We start from the raw sequence: 20758 nt of genomic DNA on the forward strand, positions 1-20758 counted from the left end.
ACAACCAATTTTGTACGTAATTTTTTCTACCCTTGTAACTGATACTTCAAGTACTTTTGAAATCTAAATTTTGTTTTAGAGCTTTGTGAAAGAGAAAAGATATCTTAGCACGAGTTTAGTTCAACATGATTGATTTTCACCTTAGGTCATCAATGTTGAAAATTTTGTTTGAAAGGCCCACGTGTCACGTGATGTGTAATGAGTGAATTTTAATCAAAATTCAAACGTAGATTACCATATTACATTATTACTATATTGACAGTGGCATTAAAATCGGGGATTGTGATATCTACATATCTCATTTTATTTTTCATACACTTTTTTAATTTTTGACCGTCAGATCGGATGAATTAAAGAAGATCAATGAACAAAAATTATGAAAGGATGTGTGAGAAGTACAATAAGATGTGTGAATAGCACGTTCTAAAATTGGAGTGCGTCGGTGTGGAATTGCCAAAAATATATTCCACGTGGTGTTTGTGCAATAAAAAGCACAATATACGAAGATGGTTCGGGGCGATCTAAAGGGGTCAAGTCAAGCGGATCCGACCCACGCCCATCCATGTCGCGTTTCTCGTGTACACCAAGTAACAACGGCAGCGCATCAACAAACGCTGTCTCTCTGATGCCTAACACCGTTCTCTCACTCCCATCGACACTCTCATAGACTTCGCAATCGGAAAAAATCCAGTGGTGCTGCGGCTCACATGGACCCGCAATACCCGACCAAGCCGGCGCGGTCGTACGGGCCGCAGATTAAAATGACGATTCAGCCCTCGCAGCACTCCGACAACGACCGGTCCAGCGGCGAGCTGCGCGCGCTGGATTGCAACCTCACCGCCCTCTGCGACCACATACAGACGGAGGGCTTCAATTCCGGTGCCTTCTCCGATATGGTCGTCCACGCCATGGGCTCCACCTACCACCTCCACCGCCTCATTCTCTCCCGCAGCCCCTACTTCAGGTCCGTTGTCCCAAATTCCCTAAACCCCTTTTGTCAATTTACCAAAATGCAACTGGAATTCGCCCCCTCGCCGGCTTCGTCGGCGTTGTTGGATGATGTTGAATTGATAATTGTGGGGTTTTATTGTTAATTTGATTAGTTATGTGGATGTATGTAAATATGGAGAGTACCTAGATTGGCATTTGGACTGTTAAGCTTGAGCTTGGCAATGGGGAGTTGGTGAAATTACTTTTGTTTTCGATAATGCACGCGTAATTATGTAGCAATTAGGTGACTAATCACCTTGTGCAATCTTCATATGCTGGACTGTAATGTGTCTGGCAGGAACATGCTTCATGGACCTTGGAAAGAAGCCAGTGCCCCTGTTTTAACCTTACATATTGACGATAAGAATGTTAACGGAGAAGCAATTGCAATGGCTTTGGCGTATCTGTACGGTCACCACCCCAAGCTTAATGATAACAATGCATTTCGTGTTTTGGCTGCCGCTTCTTTTCTTGACCTTCAGGTATCATTTTCTCGTTTTGATGTCTTCTTTTACTTTGCGTGACTATTTTCTTTTCCACTCTAGAAGTCCCGTCCCTTTATGTGCATTTAGGTTACGGCTTGATGTTCTTTTGATGCAGGATTTATGTGCAATATGCACAGACTTCATTATATCTGAATTATGGACTTCAAACTTCTTAGCCTATCAGGTTTGAAAATGCTTGTGCCGCTTCTTTGTTTATGTATGACCCACATGCTACCATTTTCTTTTGTAATTGAGAATGTCTACTTGTGCTTTTAGGTGTTCGCGGAGAGCCAAGATTATGGCATACATGGAGAACGGGTAAGAAATGCTTGCTGGGGCTACCTTTGTCAAAGTGGTTCCATGGAGTTGAAAGAGGTAAAAGATGGTGTGCTTATTTTGTAGTAATCACTTGTGGGTTTTGCTCACATTTTCTTCTTCCTTCTGTTTTCCTTTGAGATCATATAACATGACAACATAAGAAAAGATGAGAGAGAAGGAAAAAACAGTGGATGCCGAAGGAATTTATTTGTTTTTCTTTGTAATATTAGCATACTTAACCTTACCCAGTCTAGAAAAATATGGCTTAAGCTCTGTTATTTTATTTAATTATGATAGCATAGCTCAATTTTTTCTTCTCTCTTGGATCTGTCCATTGTCAATGACTCAGTTTATTTGATTTTATAAGGATTAAGTATATTTTAAGGTTTTTCAGTTTTGTTAATGCAAACCTACTGCTACATATTCTATTTCCTGACATGGTCATGGACAGGTGCTTCCAAAACTTTCAGCTCAAACCCTGCTTGCATTGCTGACCTCTGATGAGCTCTGGGTACCCAGTGAAGAGAAACGGTAAGGAGCATTGACGGCCTCTAACTCGGGTTTATTAATTACAGCTTGAGTTCCTTCTGATGTGTTCTTTATTTTTCCTTTGTGGAAAGGTTTGAGCTGGCATTCTATGCATTCCTTGCAAAAGGTGCTCAAAGCAAACAGGAAGACTATGATCATGGAAGTTCCAGTTCTGAGGCAGGAACGGATACTCCATCTGATTCTTCTAACGCAAAGGGAAAGAATCTGATTGATAGCTTCGCTAACAAAAGGTTGGAGTCTGAAGTCGGGCGCTTAACTATAAAAGATGATGTAGAGGGCCATAATACTGCTCGTAGTCTTTTGATAGAGCTTGCAGACTGTGTGGTTGATTTCCAAACAAGAGTTTCAAATTCCAAACAGCAAGTCCAACAAGTTGCGGACCCTCAATCCAATTTGGAGCCAGGATACAACTGCAGCATGGGTGGTCCTTCATCATTAAAAAATTCACTATCGGAAATAGATGTCATGAGAACCTCATGTTATGCTGAAATGCCTGTTGGTGTTGGAGCAAGTAGACTGGGGGCAAATGGAGTGGCTATGGAAGGCCCATCTGATGAAGGATCATGCTATCACTTAAATAACAACAGTTGGTTTGCCAGGGACCAGTCAAGGCAATGCTCTTCAATGAACTCTTCCACTAGTGAGCTCATGCCAAATGATTGGGGAAGATGTGGCATGCCTCCTCTTTCATGGGGTGGCAGGGTTGTAGGGAGAAGACAGGTTAAAGGTTATGCTAAAGGGAACTTTGGGGTTGGTGGGGAGGAATATGATGCATTTGTTAATATATTTGAAGGCGGATCTCTTTTATACTGCAACATGTCTTTTGAGGCACTTTTGAATGTACGAAAGCAACTTGAGGAACTGGGGTTCCCCTGCAAAGCTGTAAACGATGGTCTTTGGCTGCAGGTTTCTTTCTATATCTGTTTTCTTTTTAATTCCATCTTTCTTTTGCTATACAAGTGTGGGGGAAATGAAAGAGCAATCATTACAGTTTCTTACATGGTATCCCTATTAATTGGTCTAGTTAACCATTTGGAAAAATATCTTATAAACCATAGTGCTGATAAATTGATTCAGTCGAAGAAACTATTTTTACAGGCCCTGGCAGACTGACTGCAAGGGCTCTCTGCCCACCTCTCACCATGAGAAAGCCAGGCATCTCTTTCTTCCATACACACATTGTTGCCCGTGGTTATGCTTTTGAAGAGATGTCTTATTTGTTTATTTGTGTGTTTAAATATCAATATGTCGCAAAGAAAACCTATCTGTTTATTTTTTTACTAACTTAATTGTTTGGTATGCAATCATGTAGATGCTTTTAAGCCAGAGAGTCCAAGAAGTTGGTGCTGATACGTGCAAAAATTGCTGTCTTACAAGTATAGCGTGCAGTTGCAGACAGCAATTTTCATTCTCACAAGGAGTTACTACCGGATACTACATGCAAGAGCATAATCAGAATAATTCTCCTGGTGTATATGTTGCTGAGTCTGCTGCAGGTGAAGGAAATGGTCTCTTTAGGCCTGTACGTGTGCATGTCAGGGGTCCTATTGATGGGCTTGCTGGTATCGGACGTGGAACTACATTTGTACCAGCAACTGCCTGGCCTCCAACTCGGTTTGTCTTTTCCCGTGTGCCATTTGGCATGGGCAACAGAAATTGCCAGCAGTCTCTTGCTAATGATGATTCAGAGGCTAGAGCTGACCATAATGGGGACCTGTCTGGAGATGGATTAACAGCTTTAGTTGGGCTAAGCCAAGGAGGGAACAATGTAGCTAATTCTCATGGGGAGCAAACAGAGAGAGGCTATGAGATGGATATGCAAAGCAGAATGGCTGGAACATCCATGTCAGTGCCAAGTACTAGTGGTGTACCCATTCAGATGGTAGAGTCGTCAGACCATGCGCTTGGGATTGAGTGGGATAATGCAAGCAGTTCTTCCATCTCATTGGATATGAAAACACCTTTAAGTCACTTCCCTCCTTTCCGCTTTGGGTATGTGAGCTCTTTCCATTACTCCTTTCCACCTGCGCTTTAGATTTTGAACTCTCATTGGAAAATAAGAATCATACATTCTTTTTGGGATGCTGTCCTATGATCTACTAGCTCAAAAGTCTCCTTTACAAATTGATTACCTAATTATATCAGTGCTTTTGCACATCTACTTATGCAATTCCTTTCTGCTTGGAACTGGATTTTGTGTGTGTGAGGATGGTTGAGTTGAATCTGCTCAAGTCTGAATGTCATTAACAATATTATAACATGGATGTAATGATTGGTCATCATGCTCAATTGTCTATCCTACTAATTACAAGTCGCCCTTTTTTTACAGGGTGCAATTTGAGGATGTGCACAGGCTTAGTGATGGCCAAGTGAAGCATTCTTCAGAAGTCTTTTATGCTGGTTCTTTATGGAAGGTGTTTGAGTACAAACTTATTGTTCTTGTCAATATAAGATTTACATATGTGGTGATGCTTGTCCGATTTCCAATTTCCATGCTCTCAGACAGATTGGGTTTTCTGTTCCAATTTATAGGTTAGCGTTCAGGCTTTTAATGATGAAGATCCTCAAGGACGTCGAACACTTGGTACTGTTCCTGGCTTAATGATATATACCTTGGAAGCATGTTATTTTGCTTTCCTGAATTATATTTTAAATTTGTTGCTTAAGCTGAATGCATATCATATATTTGTTATTTCAGGATTATTTATTCACCGACGTAAGGCAGAGATTACTGATTCATTCAGAAAGGTTAGCCAGCCTTCCCTTGACTGTTCGAGCATGATTGGGTTATTTTAGTTATGGAGAAGAATGCTTCTTCACAGTTATGGAGAAGAATGTTTCTTATCTTCACATTTAAAGGATCACCCTTTTTCAGCATTTGTGACTCATATAGTTGTTAATTGATACTTTACGGTTTATGCCCAAAACAGGTGCAGATGTATGTTGATTCTCGTGAAAAGGTTACAGCCCGCTATCAGGTAACATTCCAAAGTGACCAAACATTGTCAGCTTAGCCCATTTTCATGTTACGCTCGAACCTTGTATATTGAAACCATGCTTCATATACTGTATGATGCAGTTAATTTGCCCATCAAAGAGGGAAGTCATGGTGTTTGGGAGTTTCAAGCAAACAGGCACGCTTTTACCAAAAGCTCCCAAGGGCTGGGGATGGCGATCGGCTCTGCTGTTTGACGAGCTTGCTGATCTTCTCCAAAACGGGGCCCTAAGAGTGGCTGCTGTTGTACAGCTTGTATGAATAATGAATTATACAGAGGTAGTTTCAGTGGTAAATTTATCTGGAACATGATGGTAACTATCCTCCTTGCTGACACAGATATTTTCTTATTTTTCAGATAAAAGCCACAACCGAATAAGTTGGCTTTCGACATACGAGGTGACAATTGGACCTTTTTGCTGTGTTGACAAGTAGTTGTCTTTTGTTTATTTAAGGATTCTCTTGCGAAGAAATACTGTATTGAGGGAAAGAAAGAGGGAAATGTTTACACACCATTTTTCTCCATTTGCATCCTCTGTTTGGTTTTGTTCGTTGATTTTCTGTATTCGTTTGATCAAACAGTCGGTAACAGGCGTGGGGTGTGCATGTGGAGAAAAATGGTGTGTTAAAGTCCTTTCCCTTGAAAAATTGTCTTTGTATTATTTTTCGAATGTTTGAGTAAACAATGTGTGCAGTGGATTTGGTTAAGCTCGCACCTAAAATGCTATGCTAGCTAGTCAAATATTCACCTATATCGTCGTATGTGTGGTGTTGCCCTAAGTGGACTATGTAATGTATTTTATCTGCTGGATTACGGGTGGGCATTTGATACATCTTTCGATCTTTGTTACGTGCTTATACTCGCGCTTAGAGAGCAGCGAAGACTTGCAATCTTTACGTTCACTGATGCAAAAGGGTACAGGTGAGTTCTGTAGCATTCGATGTTTGTTTTAGTAGCAGTCTTGTGCGGCTGCTAGACGTCTATTCAAACCTATGGCTATATCCATTGAGCAACATTCATCCAAATTTCTCGTCTCACTTTTCTTGTCTTCTTTCACATGAAGGAACATGGTAAGCATTCAATATTTCAAGGTTTTCGGACTACTGGATAGTCCAATTTTATTGACAAGCAAAAATATTTGTCAAAAATAATATTTCTCCAATTCAATCATGACTGTTCATTTTTGTAGTACTAAATAGTTTTGACTCCCTGCATATATTGAGATACATGCCTCGTGTTTCGACAAAAAAGAAAAAGAAAAAAAAGCATCTTGTGTCCCTATGTTTTAGTCATTGGGTTAATTTAGTCCATGTGTTTTTAATTTGGCTAATTTGGTCTTTGTATTTATCTCTATTAGCCAATTAAGGACATTTTTATCTAATTTCTGTAAAAAAAAAAAAATATAAATTATTATAATCTTATTTATAAAATAATTTACTTGATTTAAAATATCTAAAATGAAATAAAATAAAATAAATTAAAAGAAAATTTATTATCCTCCCAACTCCCGACCCTAACGTTACCCCCTCTCTTTTCTATATCACAACCTTAATCATTTTTTCATATTGGAAGTTTTATCTCTTATATGTGTTATTTCTCAAATCATTTTTCTGTAAGGAGAAAAGGTAATTATATCTCTTATAATTTTTTTTTTGAATTTTTTAATAGAGATAAAATGAAATGTCCTTAATTGGCTAACAAAGATAAATACGAGAACTAAATTAGCCAAATCGAAAACACGGAGACTAAATTGGCCATATGACTATAACACATTGATCATTTTGACATTCAAGCCATAAAATTATGTTTATCACATAATATAATGAAAAATTTCTTTCGCACTTGCTCTTTAACGTATACGATTTTCATACACATTTCTTCAAGTAGGCATGTTTATATAATTAATGATCAACCAAGTTAGAAATTAGTTCGAAACTAATTTTTCTCCTAATTAATTTATTATTTACTTGTTAAGATTTGAACTACTGATTATTCGTAAACATTAAGAAAGTCAAGACGGAAGTTGTTAAAACTTATGGGTGAGTCGTTTTTTTTTTCTTTCTTAATGTATAGTTTATCTGGAAATGTTTATAAAATAATTAAAAACGTTTTTAGTAAAAATGTTTTTAAAATTAATTTTTAATAAAAATCCAAGTAGATTTTTGAAAAACACTTTAAAAACTTCATGCAAAAAACACATATATAGTGCTTCTTTTGAAAAATCCTTAAAGTGTTTTAAAACACATGCTGCTTTTTCTAATTTTTTTAATACATTTATATTTTTACATTATAACGAAGGGAAGTTCGGTTAAGCCACATAATAGACATTCTAATTTGGTATCGTATTCGTTATTTATGAGATTCAAACCTAAAATTTCTTATTTTTAAGTGAGAAATAATACACTACATAGTAATAAGCGGGCTTAAAACCGAAAAGTTTCGTAAAAAGCACACAAGCAAAATTGGGAAATGCAGATCCCAACACAAACTGCGTCAAAATTAAAATTACTCTCCAACCAAACAAAATCAAAAAATTCTACTCAACCCCTTCATTGAAGCGGGAACACTTTTGTCTCCACAGATTTTCTGGTGCGTTTCTAGGGTTTTTGCTCCCTTCAAATTTCCGATTTCAACAAGCTCCAATCGAACCATTCTCTCCCCACTTTTCCCTCTTCGCTGCTTTCCAAAAACCCTAATTTTGAATTCCGATTGCGCTACATTTAGGGTTTTAAGTTTCGCCAGGTGATTGTTTGCCCTAACATGGTTTTCATCAGATGAGATGTGAATTTCTAGGGTTTTTGAGCTCCGGGTCTATCAATGGGAGCGCTAACCAGCAACCGTAAGCGAGGGGACGAGTGTTTGAGCTTCAGTTGTGCGCACCCATCTCCGAATTTGCCTAATTTTCAAAGCTCGAAGCGACCCAGATTGTCTCACGTGAATCAGAGCCCGAACCAACTCATCGTCTCGTCTAAAAGCGCCAGTTCGAGGCTCTCTCGGTACCCGGATATAAAGCCCCCATTGCCTAGAGTTCACGCCCCTTGCAGAACACAAAAATTCGGGTCCTTTCGTGGTTTGAGTCCGAAAACTAGAGGGGTTCCTGAAGAGCGGTCGATGGGCAATGTACCGAGTAACCGTTTGGACAAGGCAAAGAACGCTGCCTTCGGTGCCTTTCGGTATTCGAGCAAGGACAAGGAGGTGATTGAATTGGATAAGGAGGTTGAAGATGATCGGGTTTCCGAGGATTCAAGCATAGAAGAAGTTGTGGCTATAGAGGAAGATGACCAAGAAGGGCCTTCTGTGGTGGATTATGGGCAGGAATTGGATACGAAGATGGTGGATTATGGAACTCAGGCTACTCATCCATCGGCTTCTTCAGTGGTTTCAGACTTGACCACAACTACGAATACTGCTTTCAAAGAGGACAGTGCAGGGAAGATGTTGGACTCACTGACGCTGAATCGTGAGGCGGGTGTGCCAAGTAAGGCAGCATACAAGCTGTTGATTGAGAGTGTAGAGAGGCGGGCTCCGAAACTGAAATATTTGGATGTCCAAATTGACTTCCATTGGAAGAAACGGTCTATGCTTGAATCGCTGCGTCCACAAAAGAAACCAGTGGAGGTGAATGTTTTATCATTTTGCATTAACTTTCTACCTGTTATAAACTATAAAGTATAATTTTCATTTCTTTGGTTATCTGGGGATATGCTTGGTATGTAGTTTGAAGAATTGTTACTAATTCTAAAGTTAAAAAGCTTGTATCAACCTGTAAGTAATGATTGGTAACGAATTATGTGGTTGAGAGTCTTAATAAGCTATTCCCATTTCTTTTTAGGTTGTGCCCGTTGAACCATTTGTCCCTCTTAGAAAGGCGGAAGTGGCGGAGATTGAGCAAGCATTTTCTTCCTCCAACCGGTATGGATTTATGCATATATATTGGTTCATTTAAAATTGGTGTATGGTAAACTATAACATTGTTGGGGTTCCTTCAACAGGAAGAGGATCTTGGTAACTCATGAGAACTCAAACATAGAGATAACAGGTGAACTTCTGCAGTGCCTTAGACCAGGCGCGTGGTTGAAGGATGAGGTATTCTTAGGTTATGTATTTACATTTTTTTTTTTAGCAATGACGAAGATTAAGTTTCTTCATTAGATTTTGTTTTTAATGGTTGATGTGGACTTATACGGGCTTACCAAACTGGTAATTTAGTTTCTTGATAACGTGCACTTTCTTGCTTTCAGGTCATAAACGTGTACCTTGAATTGCTGAAAGAGAGGGAGAAGAGAGAACCACAAAAGTTCTTAAAATGTCACTTCTTCAACACATTTTTCTATACAAAGGTTTGTAATTTGCATGTAGTCTTCTTATATCTTTTAGTCATGGTTCTTGGCACATATTTGTATATACATATCCTGTTTAGTTCTCTCTTTTTCTCTTTTTTCTTTTCTTTATTTATTTATTTATTTTTTTTTTTACAGTCAGAAGAGTTTGGCAAATATTTGCTGATATGATTAGTTTCTTGTCTAGATAAGTGCGCACTATTATGAATTATATAGTCACTCCTTGATTTATGAAACTTCCTTGAGAGTCGAGACAATTTATGTTTTGAAAATGTTAATAATACATGAAGCTCTAATTCCAGTTTATTTTCAATTGGTCACATTGTGCTGCAATTTCATCGATCTTTAGGACAAGTTGTGGCTGATTTAAAACATTTGATTTGAAGTTCAGAAAATAAATCAGCCTGATATAAGCCTGACCCGAAATGCCCCAGTTGTTTGTCCCGTTGTTTACGTATATTACATTTTGATCAACTTTAGGCCTTAAAGTTGGGCTGGGTTGAGAGCTCAGCCATGTGCTCATTAGGCTAACTGCAGGCAAGGCCTGTCAACTCAGCCTGTGCATTCACACTCCTAGTAATAATTTGCCTAGATTGGGTACCATCTTTGCTGTCCGATTTAAGATTTTCCATGCTCTTATTTTTCTGAAATTTAATGTGCAGTTGATAAGTGGGAAAGGTGGCTATGATTATAAATCTGTCAGAAGGTGGACTACCGAAAGAAAGCTGGGATACTACCTCATTGATTGCGACAAAGTAACTTTAATCAAACCTTTTTCCTTACACCATATACTCAATTCTACTGAAATCACATTTATTTCATAAGTGGTTTTCTTTTCAGATATTTGTCCCCATCCACAAAGAAATACATTGGTGCTTGGCAGTTATTAACAAGGTAGATCAGAAGTTACAGTATCTTGATTCACTCAAGGGAAGGGATACCCAAGTGATGAGAATATTGGTACGTTTTGTAGTCATCTTTTGCTGGCAGTTGATATAATTTATTGATGCATGGTGCTTACCCTCGATAACACCTGTTTTATTTTATTTTTTGTGGTAAGGGATATGGGACATTGGTATTTTTTTTTTATAATACTAAAATTCTTGCCATTGTCAGTACCTTATAATTTCCTGCTACTCTTTTCTAAACCATCTGTGGGAACTGTCTGGGTTTTAAAAAGTGTATAAAATCATATTGTCAGCCTTGCCTGTGGAACTTGGGAAGAATGTCCCTCCCTGCACTCTTAACGTGGTATGCAATCTGCACATCAAATTATTGAATCCAAAGCCATTCTCCACTCAGAAACATTTTAGTGTTCATGATGTCTGAGCAACCATTTCATCAATCATCTACCATCAATTAACTCTTCATAGTAAAAAATCTTAATTGGTGGCAAGTGATATTTGAATTAATTGTCTAGAAGCTTGAAGGCCGAAAAGTAGTGCAGACAATACACTTCTCATTTGTTACGTAGTTGCACATGATGATTTCCCAACCAACCCTTTGAACACTATGGCTACCAGGCCGTCTCAATGTTAAGACTGCTAGTGGTCTTGTCTCCCACCTCAAGGTATATGGCTTTGAATTGTGCAGTTTTAGGAAATGGCTACTAAATTTAGGTTGTCTGCCCACCCATATGAAGTTCTGGCTCCACCACTGTCTATATGGACATCACATCTCTGGAAACAATGGCTTGTCAGAACTTCGATTTTAACATCATAGTTAGAAGTATCAACTATTTTCCCTTTTGTTCATTTAGCTGATCCATCCGGTACTATTGTTTATTTGCCTCATTTTGACGGCCAAAAGAAAAACAGTATATTCTGTGTAGGCCAGAAGATATTAGGCCCACCTGTTAGTTTATTCATCTTTTTCTTTTTCCTTTTCTTGATTCTTATGGCAGGCCCTCAGAAAATGGTAGGAAAAGTAGTAAATCCATTCAATCAATTGAGTTGCAGTTAACGTTCACTGTGTATATTTGCAGGCTAAATACTATGTTGATGAAGTGAAGGACAAGAGTGGAGAGGATATCGATTTGAGTTCTTGGGAATTAGAATATGTTGACAACCTTCCTGAGCAGGAGAATGGGTAGGCTAACATTTGCATGTCTTGACACTTGCTGGAAATTATTATTGATATTTTTTTTTTGCGAACTCTTTATAATTAATTGTTCTGATCAATTTCTTTATAACAGGTATGACTGTGGTGTTTTCATGGTTAAATATGCTGACTTTTATAGCAGGGATATTGGGCTCTGTTTCAAACAGGTAACGCGTATAGAGATGCTTCTGTTACTAATTCATATTTATTTGACTGCACATGCATTCAAACCTTTAAAATGGGAAATTATAGCCAATATTCTAGGGGGAAGAATCTCGGTACTGGCTCCTTTTATTTCTTGTTCTTTCCTCTTGTAGTAGTATGCAATAGAATGAACTGCTCATGTATGGCCTGCTCGTGGATGGTCTTCCATGAAAAACTCGCACTACCAACCATTCCTCGTTCTGCTGAACAACTTTTAGTTAGTATGATTCAACCCAGTTTTTATTGTCATTGCAGGAACACATGCCATATTTTCGATTGAGAACAGCGAAGGAGATCCTGAAATTGAGAGCAGACTGATTGTGTCTACGAAGCAAGCTTTTGACATGCTGTTGTACCAATCAAGAATTAGCGATTAGCGACCAATAGATGTTATCATGAAGTAGGTGTGCCCATCAATGTCTACATTTGATTCATAGTGTTATTGCCGGTCGTGCCAGCTTCGTTTTTTTTTTTTTAGTGATTTGAGAGTTGTCCTGGCGAGGTGAGTCCTGTAAGTCTAAAGGCTTATCAGAGCACGATGCGGAAATAGTTACTTGTATATACAATACAAGTGGGAACCTTGATTTATGACATAAATGTTGAGAGCCCGAACAAATCCTAGACTGCAGGTTTCTTTTTGGTCCTTGGATCTTGATCCAACTGGTTTAACAATTGTACAAGTTTAGTGAGAAATATATCTATTTATAAAACAAAGGTTTCGTTTGTTTTGCCCAACTTGCTAATGATTTGGGAATTCAGTTATACTAATATTCTGTTTTGTTTTCTAAGATTTAGAAATATAGCCACTCAAAGGCACCTTCAAACCATTGCTCAAGTGCTTTTGAAACCCTTCGAGTGGTTAAAATTGTGGTAAAAAGAAACGGGCTCAAAACCTCGGATGCAAGAGTAAACGCGTTTTTAGCACTCGAGTTGCAAGCCCCTTAACGAAGCTCTCTGACATGGGTACTCGAGGAACAGTAAAAACCAAACAAAATAAAATATAAACCTTATATTTTCATTTTTTTTTCCTTTACTAGAAAATACATTGTGCAATCAAATCCCCGGTCACCATTACACAACAGCCGAAATCCAAAATCCAGAGGAACTCGGCAAGAACACATCGACGGACTTATCTAAAGAATTACAAAAGAAAACACAAATTACCGGCAAAAGACATGAATCCTATCCCCATTCCCGTGCTTCAAGCCAGAAGCCTGGATGTGAACAAAGTCCGGCGTCTGCAATGCCTCAAATCCTCTCCGACAGGCCTCCTGCTTTGTAACTGTACCGGGACCATAACACGAAAGAATAAGCTGAAATTAACAAGGATGCAGTTTACTATAAATCCTTTCCACAAGGGGCGCGTTTAAAAAATGAAAACGAACATGTATACGAGAGTTCAGATTACAATACAAGATACAGTGTGCAGCGAAAGAAGGTGCCTGCCTTAACGAGGTACTCTTTTCCGACTTAGTATTTCCTGTTCCTTTAGTCTGTGCTGGAATCTTGCAAGGCGGGCTTGAAGGCTAACCAGACCGGCTGCCTTGCGGGAAAGAACAAAATTCAACTGGGTCACATAGTCGTCTATGCGGCTCCCCGGTTGGTCCACTGCCGCCAACAGTTTCATTTCCTGGTAACCAAACAACACGGATGAGCACCATGTGAAAAGATGAAAAAAAAATGCCATTCAAAGTTCATGAACGTACAAAACCAAACAATAACTTAAAACGGAGAGTTTGCATGATATGCACGACTGATAATAGCCAATAGAAAATCACTCTCTTTAAAATCAAAAGACGAAAATTTTCACTTACTTCGCGAACAATTTCCATTGTATCCTCAATTTCTTTTCTATGGGCAGCAATAAGGGCCTCTTCCTCCTAAACAGTCGAAAGAACTCTAAAAATTAGCAGGGGGTGCAGGAGAACTTAAAAAATAACTACACAGTTAAAATGAGTGAGGCCACAGAGTACCAACCTCAAGAATGGCATTGATATTCCCATCAGGAACTTCAGGCTCAGATTGTCTGGATCCAGCATTGCTTGCGTTATAAATTCCTGTACTTTGCTGCTTAGAGCTTGTAGTGGAAAGATCCGAACCACCTTTTTTCGGCCAGTTCCCCAACCTTTCTGATTTTTCATCCTTGGTTACTTTCCTACGAGGTGGCGACACCTTTTGTACTCTCTCTTCTGTATCAACTGAGTTTTTAGAATAATTGGGCAACTTCTGACTGTAATTATCACCATATGAATTATTCATTTCAAATCTCTCCCTGTCCATTGAACCAGAAGGCACCCCACTTTCTTCCCGAACATTGATGGGATTACTTGATGATGACTTTGCTGGCTGCTTGTCAAACTCTGGAGTAGGAGGGATATATGAGAAACTTTCTTTCTCCACAGCTCTTCTACCTGTATCAGCAACTTTAACTTCTTGATGTTGCTCACGGACATCCTCTACCTCAGAAGAAACCAGTGTAGAAGATGCTAATGAAACATCCTTATTCGGTGGTGGTAATGAATTTACGGCTTGATCCTTTCTAGCATTGCCACCTTTTGAAAGACTTTTCACGCTGTTTGTTTAAAATAATCTTTTAGTTTGAAACATAAGTGTAATCATTAGCCAGTAGCAAAGTCATTAGAGTTATTTAAGTTGACAATTACATAAAGCATACCGATCTGCATATCTCAAAGTATTAAGTGTATGCTCGCATGACCCTGCATTTGGAGAAATGCAAGATATCATAACAGTCCTTGAATTTCCAACAAAGGAGTCACGGAGCACTTCTGTGAGTTTGCTTCCACGGAAAGGTATATGGATCTGATCATTGTCCAGGGCACGAATGCATTCCTTAAGCGCCAAAAGGCTCTTGTTAATTTCTGCTCCTTCAATTCTGCAATAACCCATTTTAATTAAAGAAACTGCAGTAGTCAGTAAATCATCATGCCAATAGAACATTTGCATTATAATGAATGTGAAAAACAATAAGGGTTTATTTTATAGCCTAAGAAGCATTATCCTGATGGAAGAGGTAAAGCCCAAAAAAATGATAAACTTGGAAGATTACCTTGTTTGTCGGTCATTATCAGTGGTGTCGGCACCCCTTTCACTACCAGCAAGATCAATAAAAGAGATCTTTCCCACAACCTTCCCACTTCTAGATTCATTTACATCAATGTTTCGCCTGGAATCTTTTACCTCAGTGTGCTTTTTAACAACAAGTTGTAAAATAGCATGAGACCGAGAAGACTCCTCATTAGCACCAGTTGAACCAGTACTTCTAGAAGCATTCCCCCTCTCAATAAATTCTTTAACAATTTGTACATCTGAAACTTCAAACTCTTGCAGTCCAACAATGCAAACTTGTTGTCGTCCATCTTCTCTCATACATAGTTTCCTATTGTAAAGGAATGAAGTCATTCATGTCATAACACAGTTATAGAAGTACACCGCCAAGTGAACCAAAATTCACATATACATATACATATGTACATTATGTCTAAATGACATGACAAGAAATGTGTTGCATATAAAAGAAAATGATGCACAATGCATGTTGAACCCAGAATTGCACATAATCAGAACCCAAATTCCATAATGATTCCACAGAATCTAACTTGCACCCAATCTTTTTACTCATCAGACTATTATAATGCACTAAAATAGCCTATTCCCCAAAGTATCTACAAGCCTATACCTCTTCTAACGAGATCTTGGGTTCAAATCCCATTCGAATATAGTAGCAATTTAAATTTAAACATTTAAAAGAAAAAAAATTAAACAATGAACTTGAATATGTTCATAACATCAAAATAAATAATGAAGCAAAGAGATGTACTTCCTATCACTGAGAAGATCAAAGAGCTTTCCACCATAAATCTCAAAATAGCTAAGCCACAATTTGAATCTCTGGTTACGGTAAACTGGCTGATGTAACAATCTGACGAGGTCTTCTGCAGCTCTGATAGGTAACGGTTGCATTGTGAATGTCTTACCACTACCTATAGTTCAAACCTCATTAGTACTTCAACAATGCAGACATTTAACTTCGTTGAAAAGGATCACATAGCATTAAGTAAAACCACTAATATAATGTCTCAGATCTAAACTCCAGTTTATCACAAGCTCAGTACAATTAATAACTCAATTAATGAAAAGATACTGCATTTTGATGACTGTCTAATACATGTATGGAAAAGAATAAAGTATCAACAAGGATAAGCTGATAATCATGTAGTGTATTAAAAGGGAAGATCATATGAACAACCTACCTGTTTGACCATAAGCAAAACATGTAGCCTTTGTTCGCTCAAAAATTATGGGAATGATTGGTTCTACAGTAGCCCGGTATACCTGTTCCAAAAAGCATTTAAAGTCATCAAACTTATTCTGTCGAACTGATAAACAATCGTAGAGGAACAGACCGTGCCCAATATGCAACAGTATCCTCAACACTAAAGGAATTAGGTAACATTTAGACACTTGTGTACATGGAAAATTTTAGTCTCTACAGAAAAACTGTTACCTCATCATTTGAAACTTGCTCATTCAGTACAGCATCAAAACAAAATTCATGCTTCTCCACGTATGCAGTCAAGTCCACCTATCATATGAGAACAAAAAGTAAAACCCAAAGAAGATATGTGAGGAAAAGAGACTTCAATCCCAAAAATAAAATTCAGCTAAAAGTTCAAGTAGCATCTGGTGCCTTGTGAATGCTGAGAACAAACCTTTAGTTTGGGTTCATGGACTGTCAAATAAGCATTGTCATAAACGGTTACAATATCCTCCTCCTTCCGTGAAAGCTCCTTCTTGTTCAAAGGTCTTTTGCGTACCTAATATTAACCATTAGAGCACAAATTTCAAAATTTCCATGAATAGTAATAGACATGACATTCCATCATATGCCTCCAAATCACACAACAGAAGATGCCAAAAATGATATATGACACAAAGCATTCATACAGAAATAAGGAACCAAGTCACCAAAAACTTGATATAAGCACACATACCACAACTTTAATCTTAGCCACATTGTTTTCCTTCGTGCTCTCCTTTTCACTCTGGGCTAATGGAAATGATGGATCTGGATCAGGTAGCACTCTTTGCTGCCTATTACTTGTCAAATTCAACTCATCCTCAAATTCTTTACCACCAGGCATAAATGGTGATGGCTCAAAGGGTTCAGAGATGACATGCTGCACATGTAAACAATACCGCACTTTATTGACAAAGAAAGGAACAGAACAAGAAAGAACAGAAATTGTAGTTCTTTTCTTCCTATGGCCCGATAGCTGTAATCGTTATGCACAACATTTCCAAAGTAAGTGAGAATTTAACTCCTCTTGCTTCCTAGTTTCCAACAAAGGTACAAACAGTTTTTCTGCAGCTATAACTAAATATATATCAAATCTAAAACACAGACCAATTACAGATAGATAAAGGAAGCAATAATGGAACCGTGCTAGCCATAGAATCCAATATTGGCCATCTGCAGCATAGATGTTAGATTTGGATCTGAATAAAAAACTTTTTCCTTCTCCAATGCACCAGAATCTCTAAACCCAAATATAAGTTTTTTGCCAAATCCAAGATGGTCGGGTAGAAATAACATAAAATAAAACTTTTCCTTAACCAATCCAAATTTAGAGTCAAAACCCAAATCTGAGTTTTAGCATTTGGGTATCCCATCAAAACAAGTGAGACATTTCCAGGGAATCCCATCATCCCACCCTGAATTTTCAATTTATTTTAGCTCATAAGAGCTGGGCTGTAAGTTCAGACCAAAATAATGGTGTCACAACTTGATATACCAAAGTGCACAACTGATCAGAATTCTGCAGATATTGAATAATAGCATAAAGCGTTGTAAGGCAACTTCAACTAAAATGACTCTGTCACCGATTAGTTATCTACCTCATCCTCTGATACCTAGTAGACACGAGAGTTAATGATGTACTGGCTTCTGTTGTTATGAATTTACAGAATCAATTCATGTAAAACATTTCAAGTTGAGTTAAAGGCAGAATATTCATTAATTAATTAAGAACTATACCTCGGACAGAAGCTCTGTATCATCCATAGCATGAAGATCCAACAACCCCGCTCCAAAATCACCCCTGAATTCCGGAGAATATAAACCATCCGATGCAGCTCCTCCCAGAGATTGGGCAGTAGGTGTGTATGGCTCAGAACCAGACTCCCCATTGAAATTGAGGTTTCGCATTAATTTGAAAAGCCTCTGCTTCTCTTCGGCAGATTGAGCTCCATAACCCTTGGACAATATCAAACACTTAGACATCAGTGATCACGTATTCTTACATGTAAAAGGAGGATAAGAATCATAAGATAGCACAATCTTATTGGTAATGGTTATAAATACAAGTTAACAATACCTGCATGAGGAGATTGGGAAGGAGACGATTGTCAATGCCCGTGGAAGCTGGTGAGGCCAGATGCTGCAACCCGGCGGACTGGAGCCAACGGGCCATGACCGCATCACCAGCATCACCTGTCGGCCCTGCATTGTGCAGAGGCCCCGCAGCAGCGCCGGTGGCATGATCGTACAGAGCGGTTGCCGCGGCGGCATTGCTCTGCTGCATCTGGCCACCCATATGGCGCTGCGACCGTCTTTGAGGAGCCAATTTTCAGGATCTAAATACCAACAACTGCTCCACAAAAACACAGAACCAAAATGCGTTTATATAAACACGTAAAACGCAAAAAGCACAAGAATTTCAAACGAATAGAAGCACGATGACCTGCATGAAACTACATATACTCACAGGGTGGAGAAAAGTCGAATTCGAAGCGGGACATGAAAGTAAAACCAACGGAAATGCGATTTCGAACCCTCAGAATCTGCAGTTCGATCGAATCCGATCTCAGAAATTCCACACCGAACAATGCAGAAAATCAATCAAATTCTTGCATTCGCAATCCGACGAACCGGACCGGATGAAATAGAAGAAACCACGCAACCAAGATCTGCGGTTATCAATTGATCAAAAGAAAAGAATAGCCATTTCGATCAGATCTGCGAGCGAATTGGGAGAAAGCAAAACCCTAATTTTGATTGTAAGGAGGGAGGGAGGGTTTGTTGGAATTTGGTTTCGGAAATGGGTTTGATGATGGTAAGAGGCTCCACGGAAGAGAGAGAGAGAGAGAGAGAGAGAGAGATTTGGACGGCTTGCTTAGATTATAAAATAATCTTTCTGCGACAACAAGAGAGAGAAAGTCAGAGAGAGAGAAAGAGGACAACGATGTCAATATAAATTTCAAAATTATTAAACGGCTATTTACAAAATTGAAATTACTTTGAAAGGACTAATTTGTCCTCGGATTTTTTAATTTTCGAATGCGTCGTTCCGGAACTGGAAGAGAGACTTTTTGTATAAATAGTGTAATTGACGGAAATAACCTGGATTTTTAAAAGTTTATATGGGCCTTGGGTTTGGAACCAATTCCAACAGGGGGACCCGATGGCTAAGGCCGTGTTTGGTTGTCGTTCTTTCTACACCCATCAATGCACCAACTTTTGAACGGAAAAGATTTTTTTTCATTTTTCTCTTCCCTTCCTAAACAGAAAATACATTTTTTCTCATTTGGCTTTTCCTGGGGTTTTACAAAACTTCTATATGTGGAGTTAAAATAATTTTTAGAATTTTGGTGAATATGATGATATAGTAGGTGAATCAACCAGCGCCATCTCTATGGTTTTGAATCAACCGGCACCATCTCTATAGCACATTGAAGGGTAACTATCATGAGACGGCTCATAGGTTGATAACGAATTTCAAATTTATGTTTCACACGATACGTTTTAAGTTCGATTCTTGCTGCTAGTGAACTGCACGATGGTAGCTAAGGGCCCCTAAGAATATGGAGATAACCAGTGCTTGGTAATTTCGGGATTGACGAAGTGTGGTCCAAATAAATGGGATTATGATCACCTGTAACTTTCCTTATGATTGGCGAAAAGATGAATATAATTCAATCTTTTTCTTGGGCTAAATTTAACCCAATATCTATTGCTAGTCAAAATCTTTTAAAATATTATAGTGTTTCAGAGTATGAGATGTTTCAAGTTTTTTACACTTTAAATCTTTTGACAAATGATAGTGTTGTTGGATTAAATGTTAAGAGGGAGGAGGGATGGTGGGGGTCAAACTGGCACTAATAAGTGCACTGTTTGTGCGGTTCCTTGTTCAATAATGTGGTATCATGGATACGTTTTACCCGATATAACAATTTGTTTATCGAATTAGAACGTCACATAATGGTAAATTCGTTTCATATAAATTATTTTTTCACATCAAAATACATAAATATTATCTCTTAAATCTTTTACATCGAATAAAAAATTTGACGCTTAAACAAACCTAAAATATCTCGTACTTCCAGACCCCATAAAAATTAGTGTGAAGATAATATGGCTGGAATCTTTTCTGAAATTCAGAAGTAGGACGGTGGGAACTGCAAGTTCTGGCTCTGAAATCATGCACACACGAGGCTTCATGAAATAGAATAATCACACGTATAAAAAAGCAATGTGCTAAATTTGGTAATACTAAAATACATGTATCTACACACAGTTGCAGGCTTGGCACTATGGCAGCCGGCAACACAATAAGTCGTAGTGCGGGTCGGTTTAATTAGAGATTTGCACCCTCCACCGAAAACGATGAACACATGAAAGTTTGTACATTGTTATTTCTTTATGTTATTTTACATTGAACGAGGATCTTTTTCGGATTTTCTTTGTGAGAATTCTGAT

The 20758-nt window shown here is 38.3% G+C and overlaps 3 protein-coding genes across 11 annotated transcripts; 2 read left to right on the top strand and 1 right to left on the bottom strand.

Moving 5' to 3' along the window:
- The first annotated feature begins 508 nt into the window (after nt 1-508).
- Nucleotides 509-6045, top strand: LOC137737061 (uncharacterized). The gene is made up of 13 exons (XM_068476413.2): nt 509-964; nt 1289-1472; nt 1591-1659; nt 1752-1850; nt 2245-2324; nt 2414-3248; nt 3655-4334; nt 4672-4756; nt 4875-4926; nt 5041-5090; nt 5273-5320; nt 5422-5616; nt 5696-6045. The coding sequence occupies exons 1-12, from the start codon at nt 708-710 to the stop codon at nt 5596-5598; spliced, it is 2616 nt and encodes an 871-aa protein (XP_068332514.2). The 5' UTR covers nt 509-707; the 3' UTR covers nt 5599-5616; nt 5696-6045.
- Nucleotides 6046-7790: 1745 nt separating this feature from the next.
- On the top strand, nt 7791-12717 carry LOC137737207 (ubiquitin-like-specific protease ESD4). Its single transcript, XM_068476621.2, has 9 exons — nt 7791-8956; nt 9171-9250; nt 9331-9424; nt 9580-9678; nt 10341-10433; nt 10519-10638; nt 11663-11766; nt 11873-11945; nt 12238-12717. The coding sequence occupies exons 1-9, from the start codon at nt 8156-8158 to the stop codon at nt 12298-12300; spliced, it is 1527 nt and encodes a 508-aa protein (XP_068332722.2). The 5' UTR covers nt 7791-8155; the 3' UTR covers nt 12301-12717.
- A 259-nt stretch (nt 12718-12976) lies between these two features.
- On the bottom strand, nt 12977-19254 carry LOC137737458 (kinesin-like protein KIN-13A). Of its 9 annotated transcripts, none has more exons than XM_088682574.1 (14): nt 18768-19254; nt 18378-18650; nt 18038-18256; nt 16995-17180; nt 16713-16817; nt 16508-16585; nt 16254-16335; nt 15821-15983; nt 15050-15379; nt 14657-14875; nt 13960-14554; nt 13797-13862; nt 13429-13612; nt 12977-13264 (listed from the first exon to the last, which is right to left on the bottom strand). In XM_088682574.1, the coding sequence occupies exons 2-13, from the start codon at nt 18594-18596 to the stop codon at nt 13430-13432; spliced, it is 2445 nt and encodes an 814-aa protein (XP_088538700.1). In that variant the 5' UTR covers nt 18597-18650; nt 18768-19254; the 3' UTR covers nt 12977-13264; nt 13429. The 9 variants fall into 9 exon arrangements, with proteins under 9 accessions (XP_088538700.1, XP_088538702.1, XP_088538701.1 ...); XM_088682576.1 differs by having other exon boundaries at nt 12977-13295; nt 18768-19221; XM_088682575.1 differs by having other exon boundaries at nt 13396-13612; nt 18768-19221.
- Nucleotides 19255-20758: the final 1504 nt, after the last annotated feature.

This window comes from Pyrus communis, chromosome 13 (assembly GCF_041283825.1).
Source record: "Pyrus communis isolate YQ-2024b chromosome 13, ASM4128382v1, whole genome shotgun sequence".
Classification (NCBI taxonomy): domain Eukaryota; kingdom Viridiplantae; phylum Streptophyta; class Magnoliopsida; order Rosales; family Rosaceae; genus Pyrus; species Pyrus communis.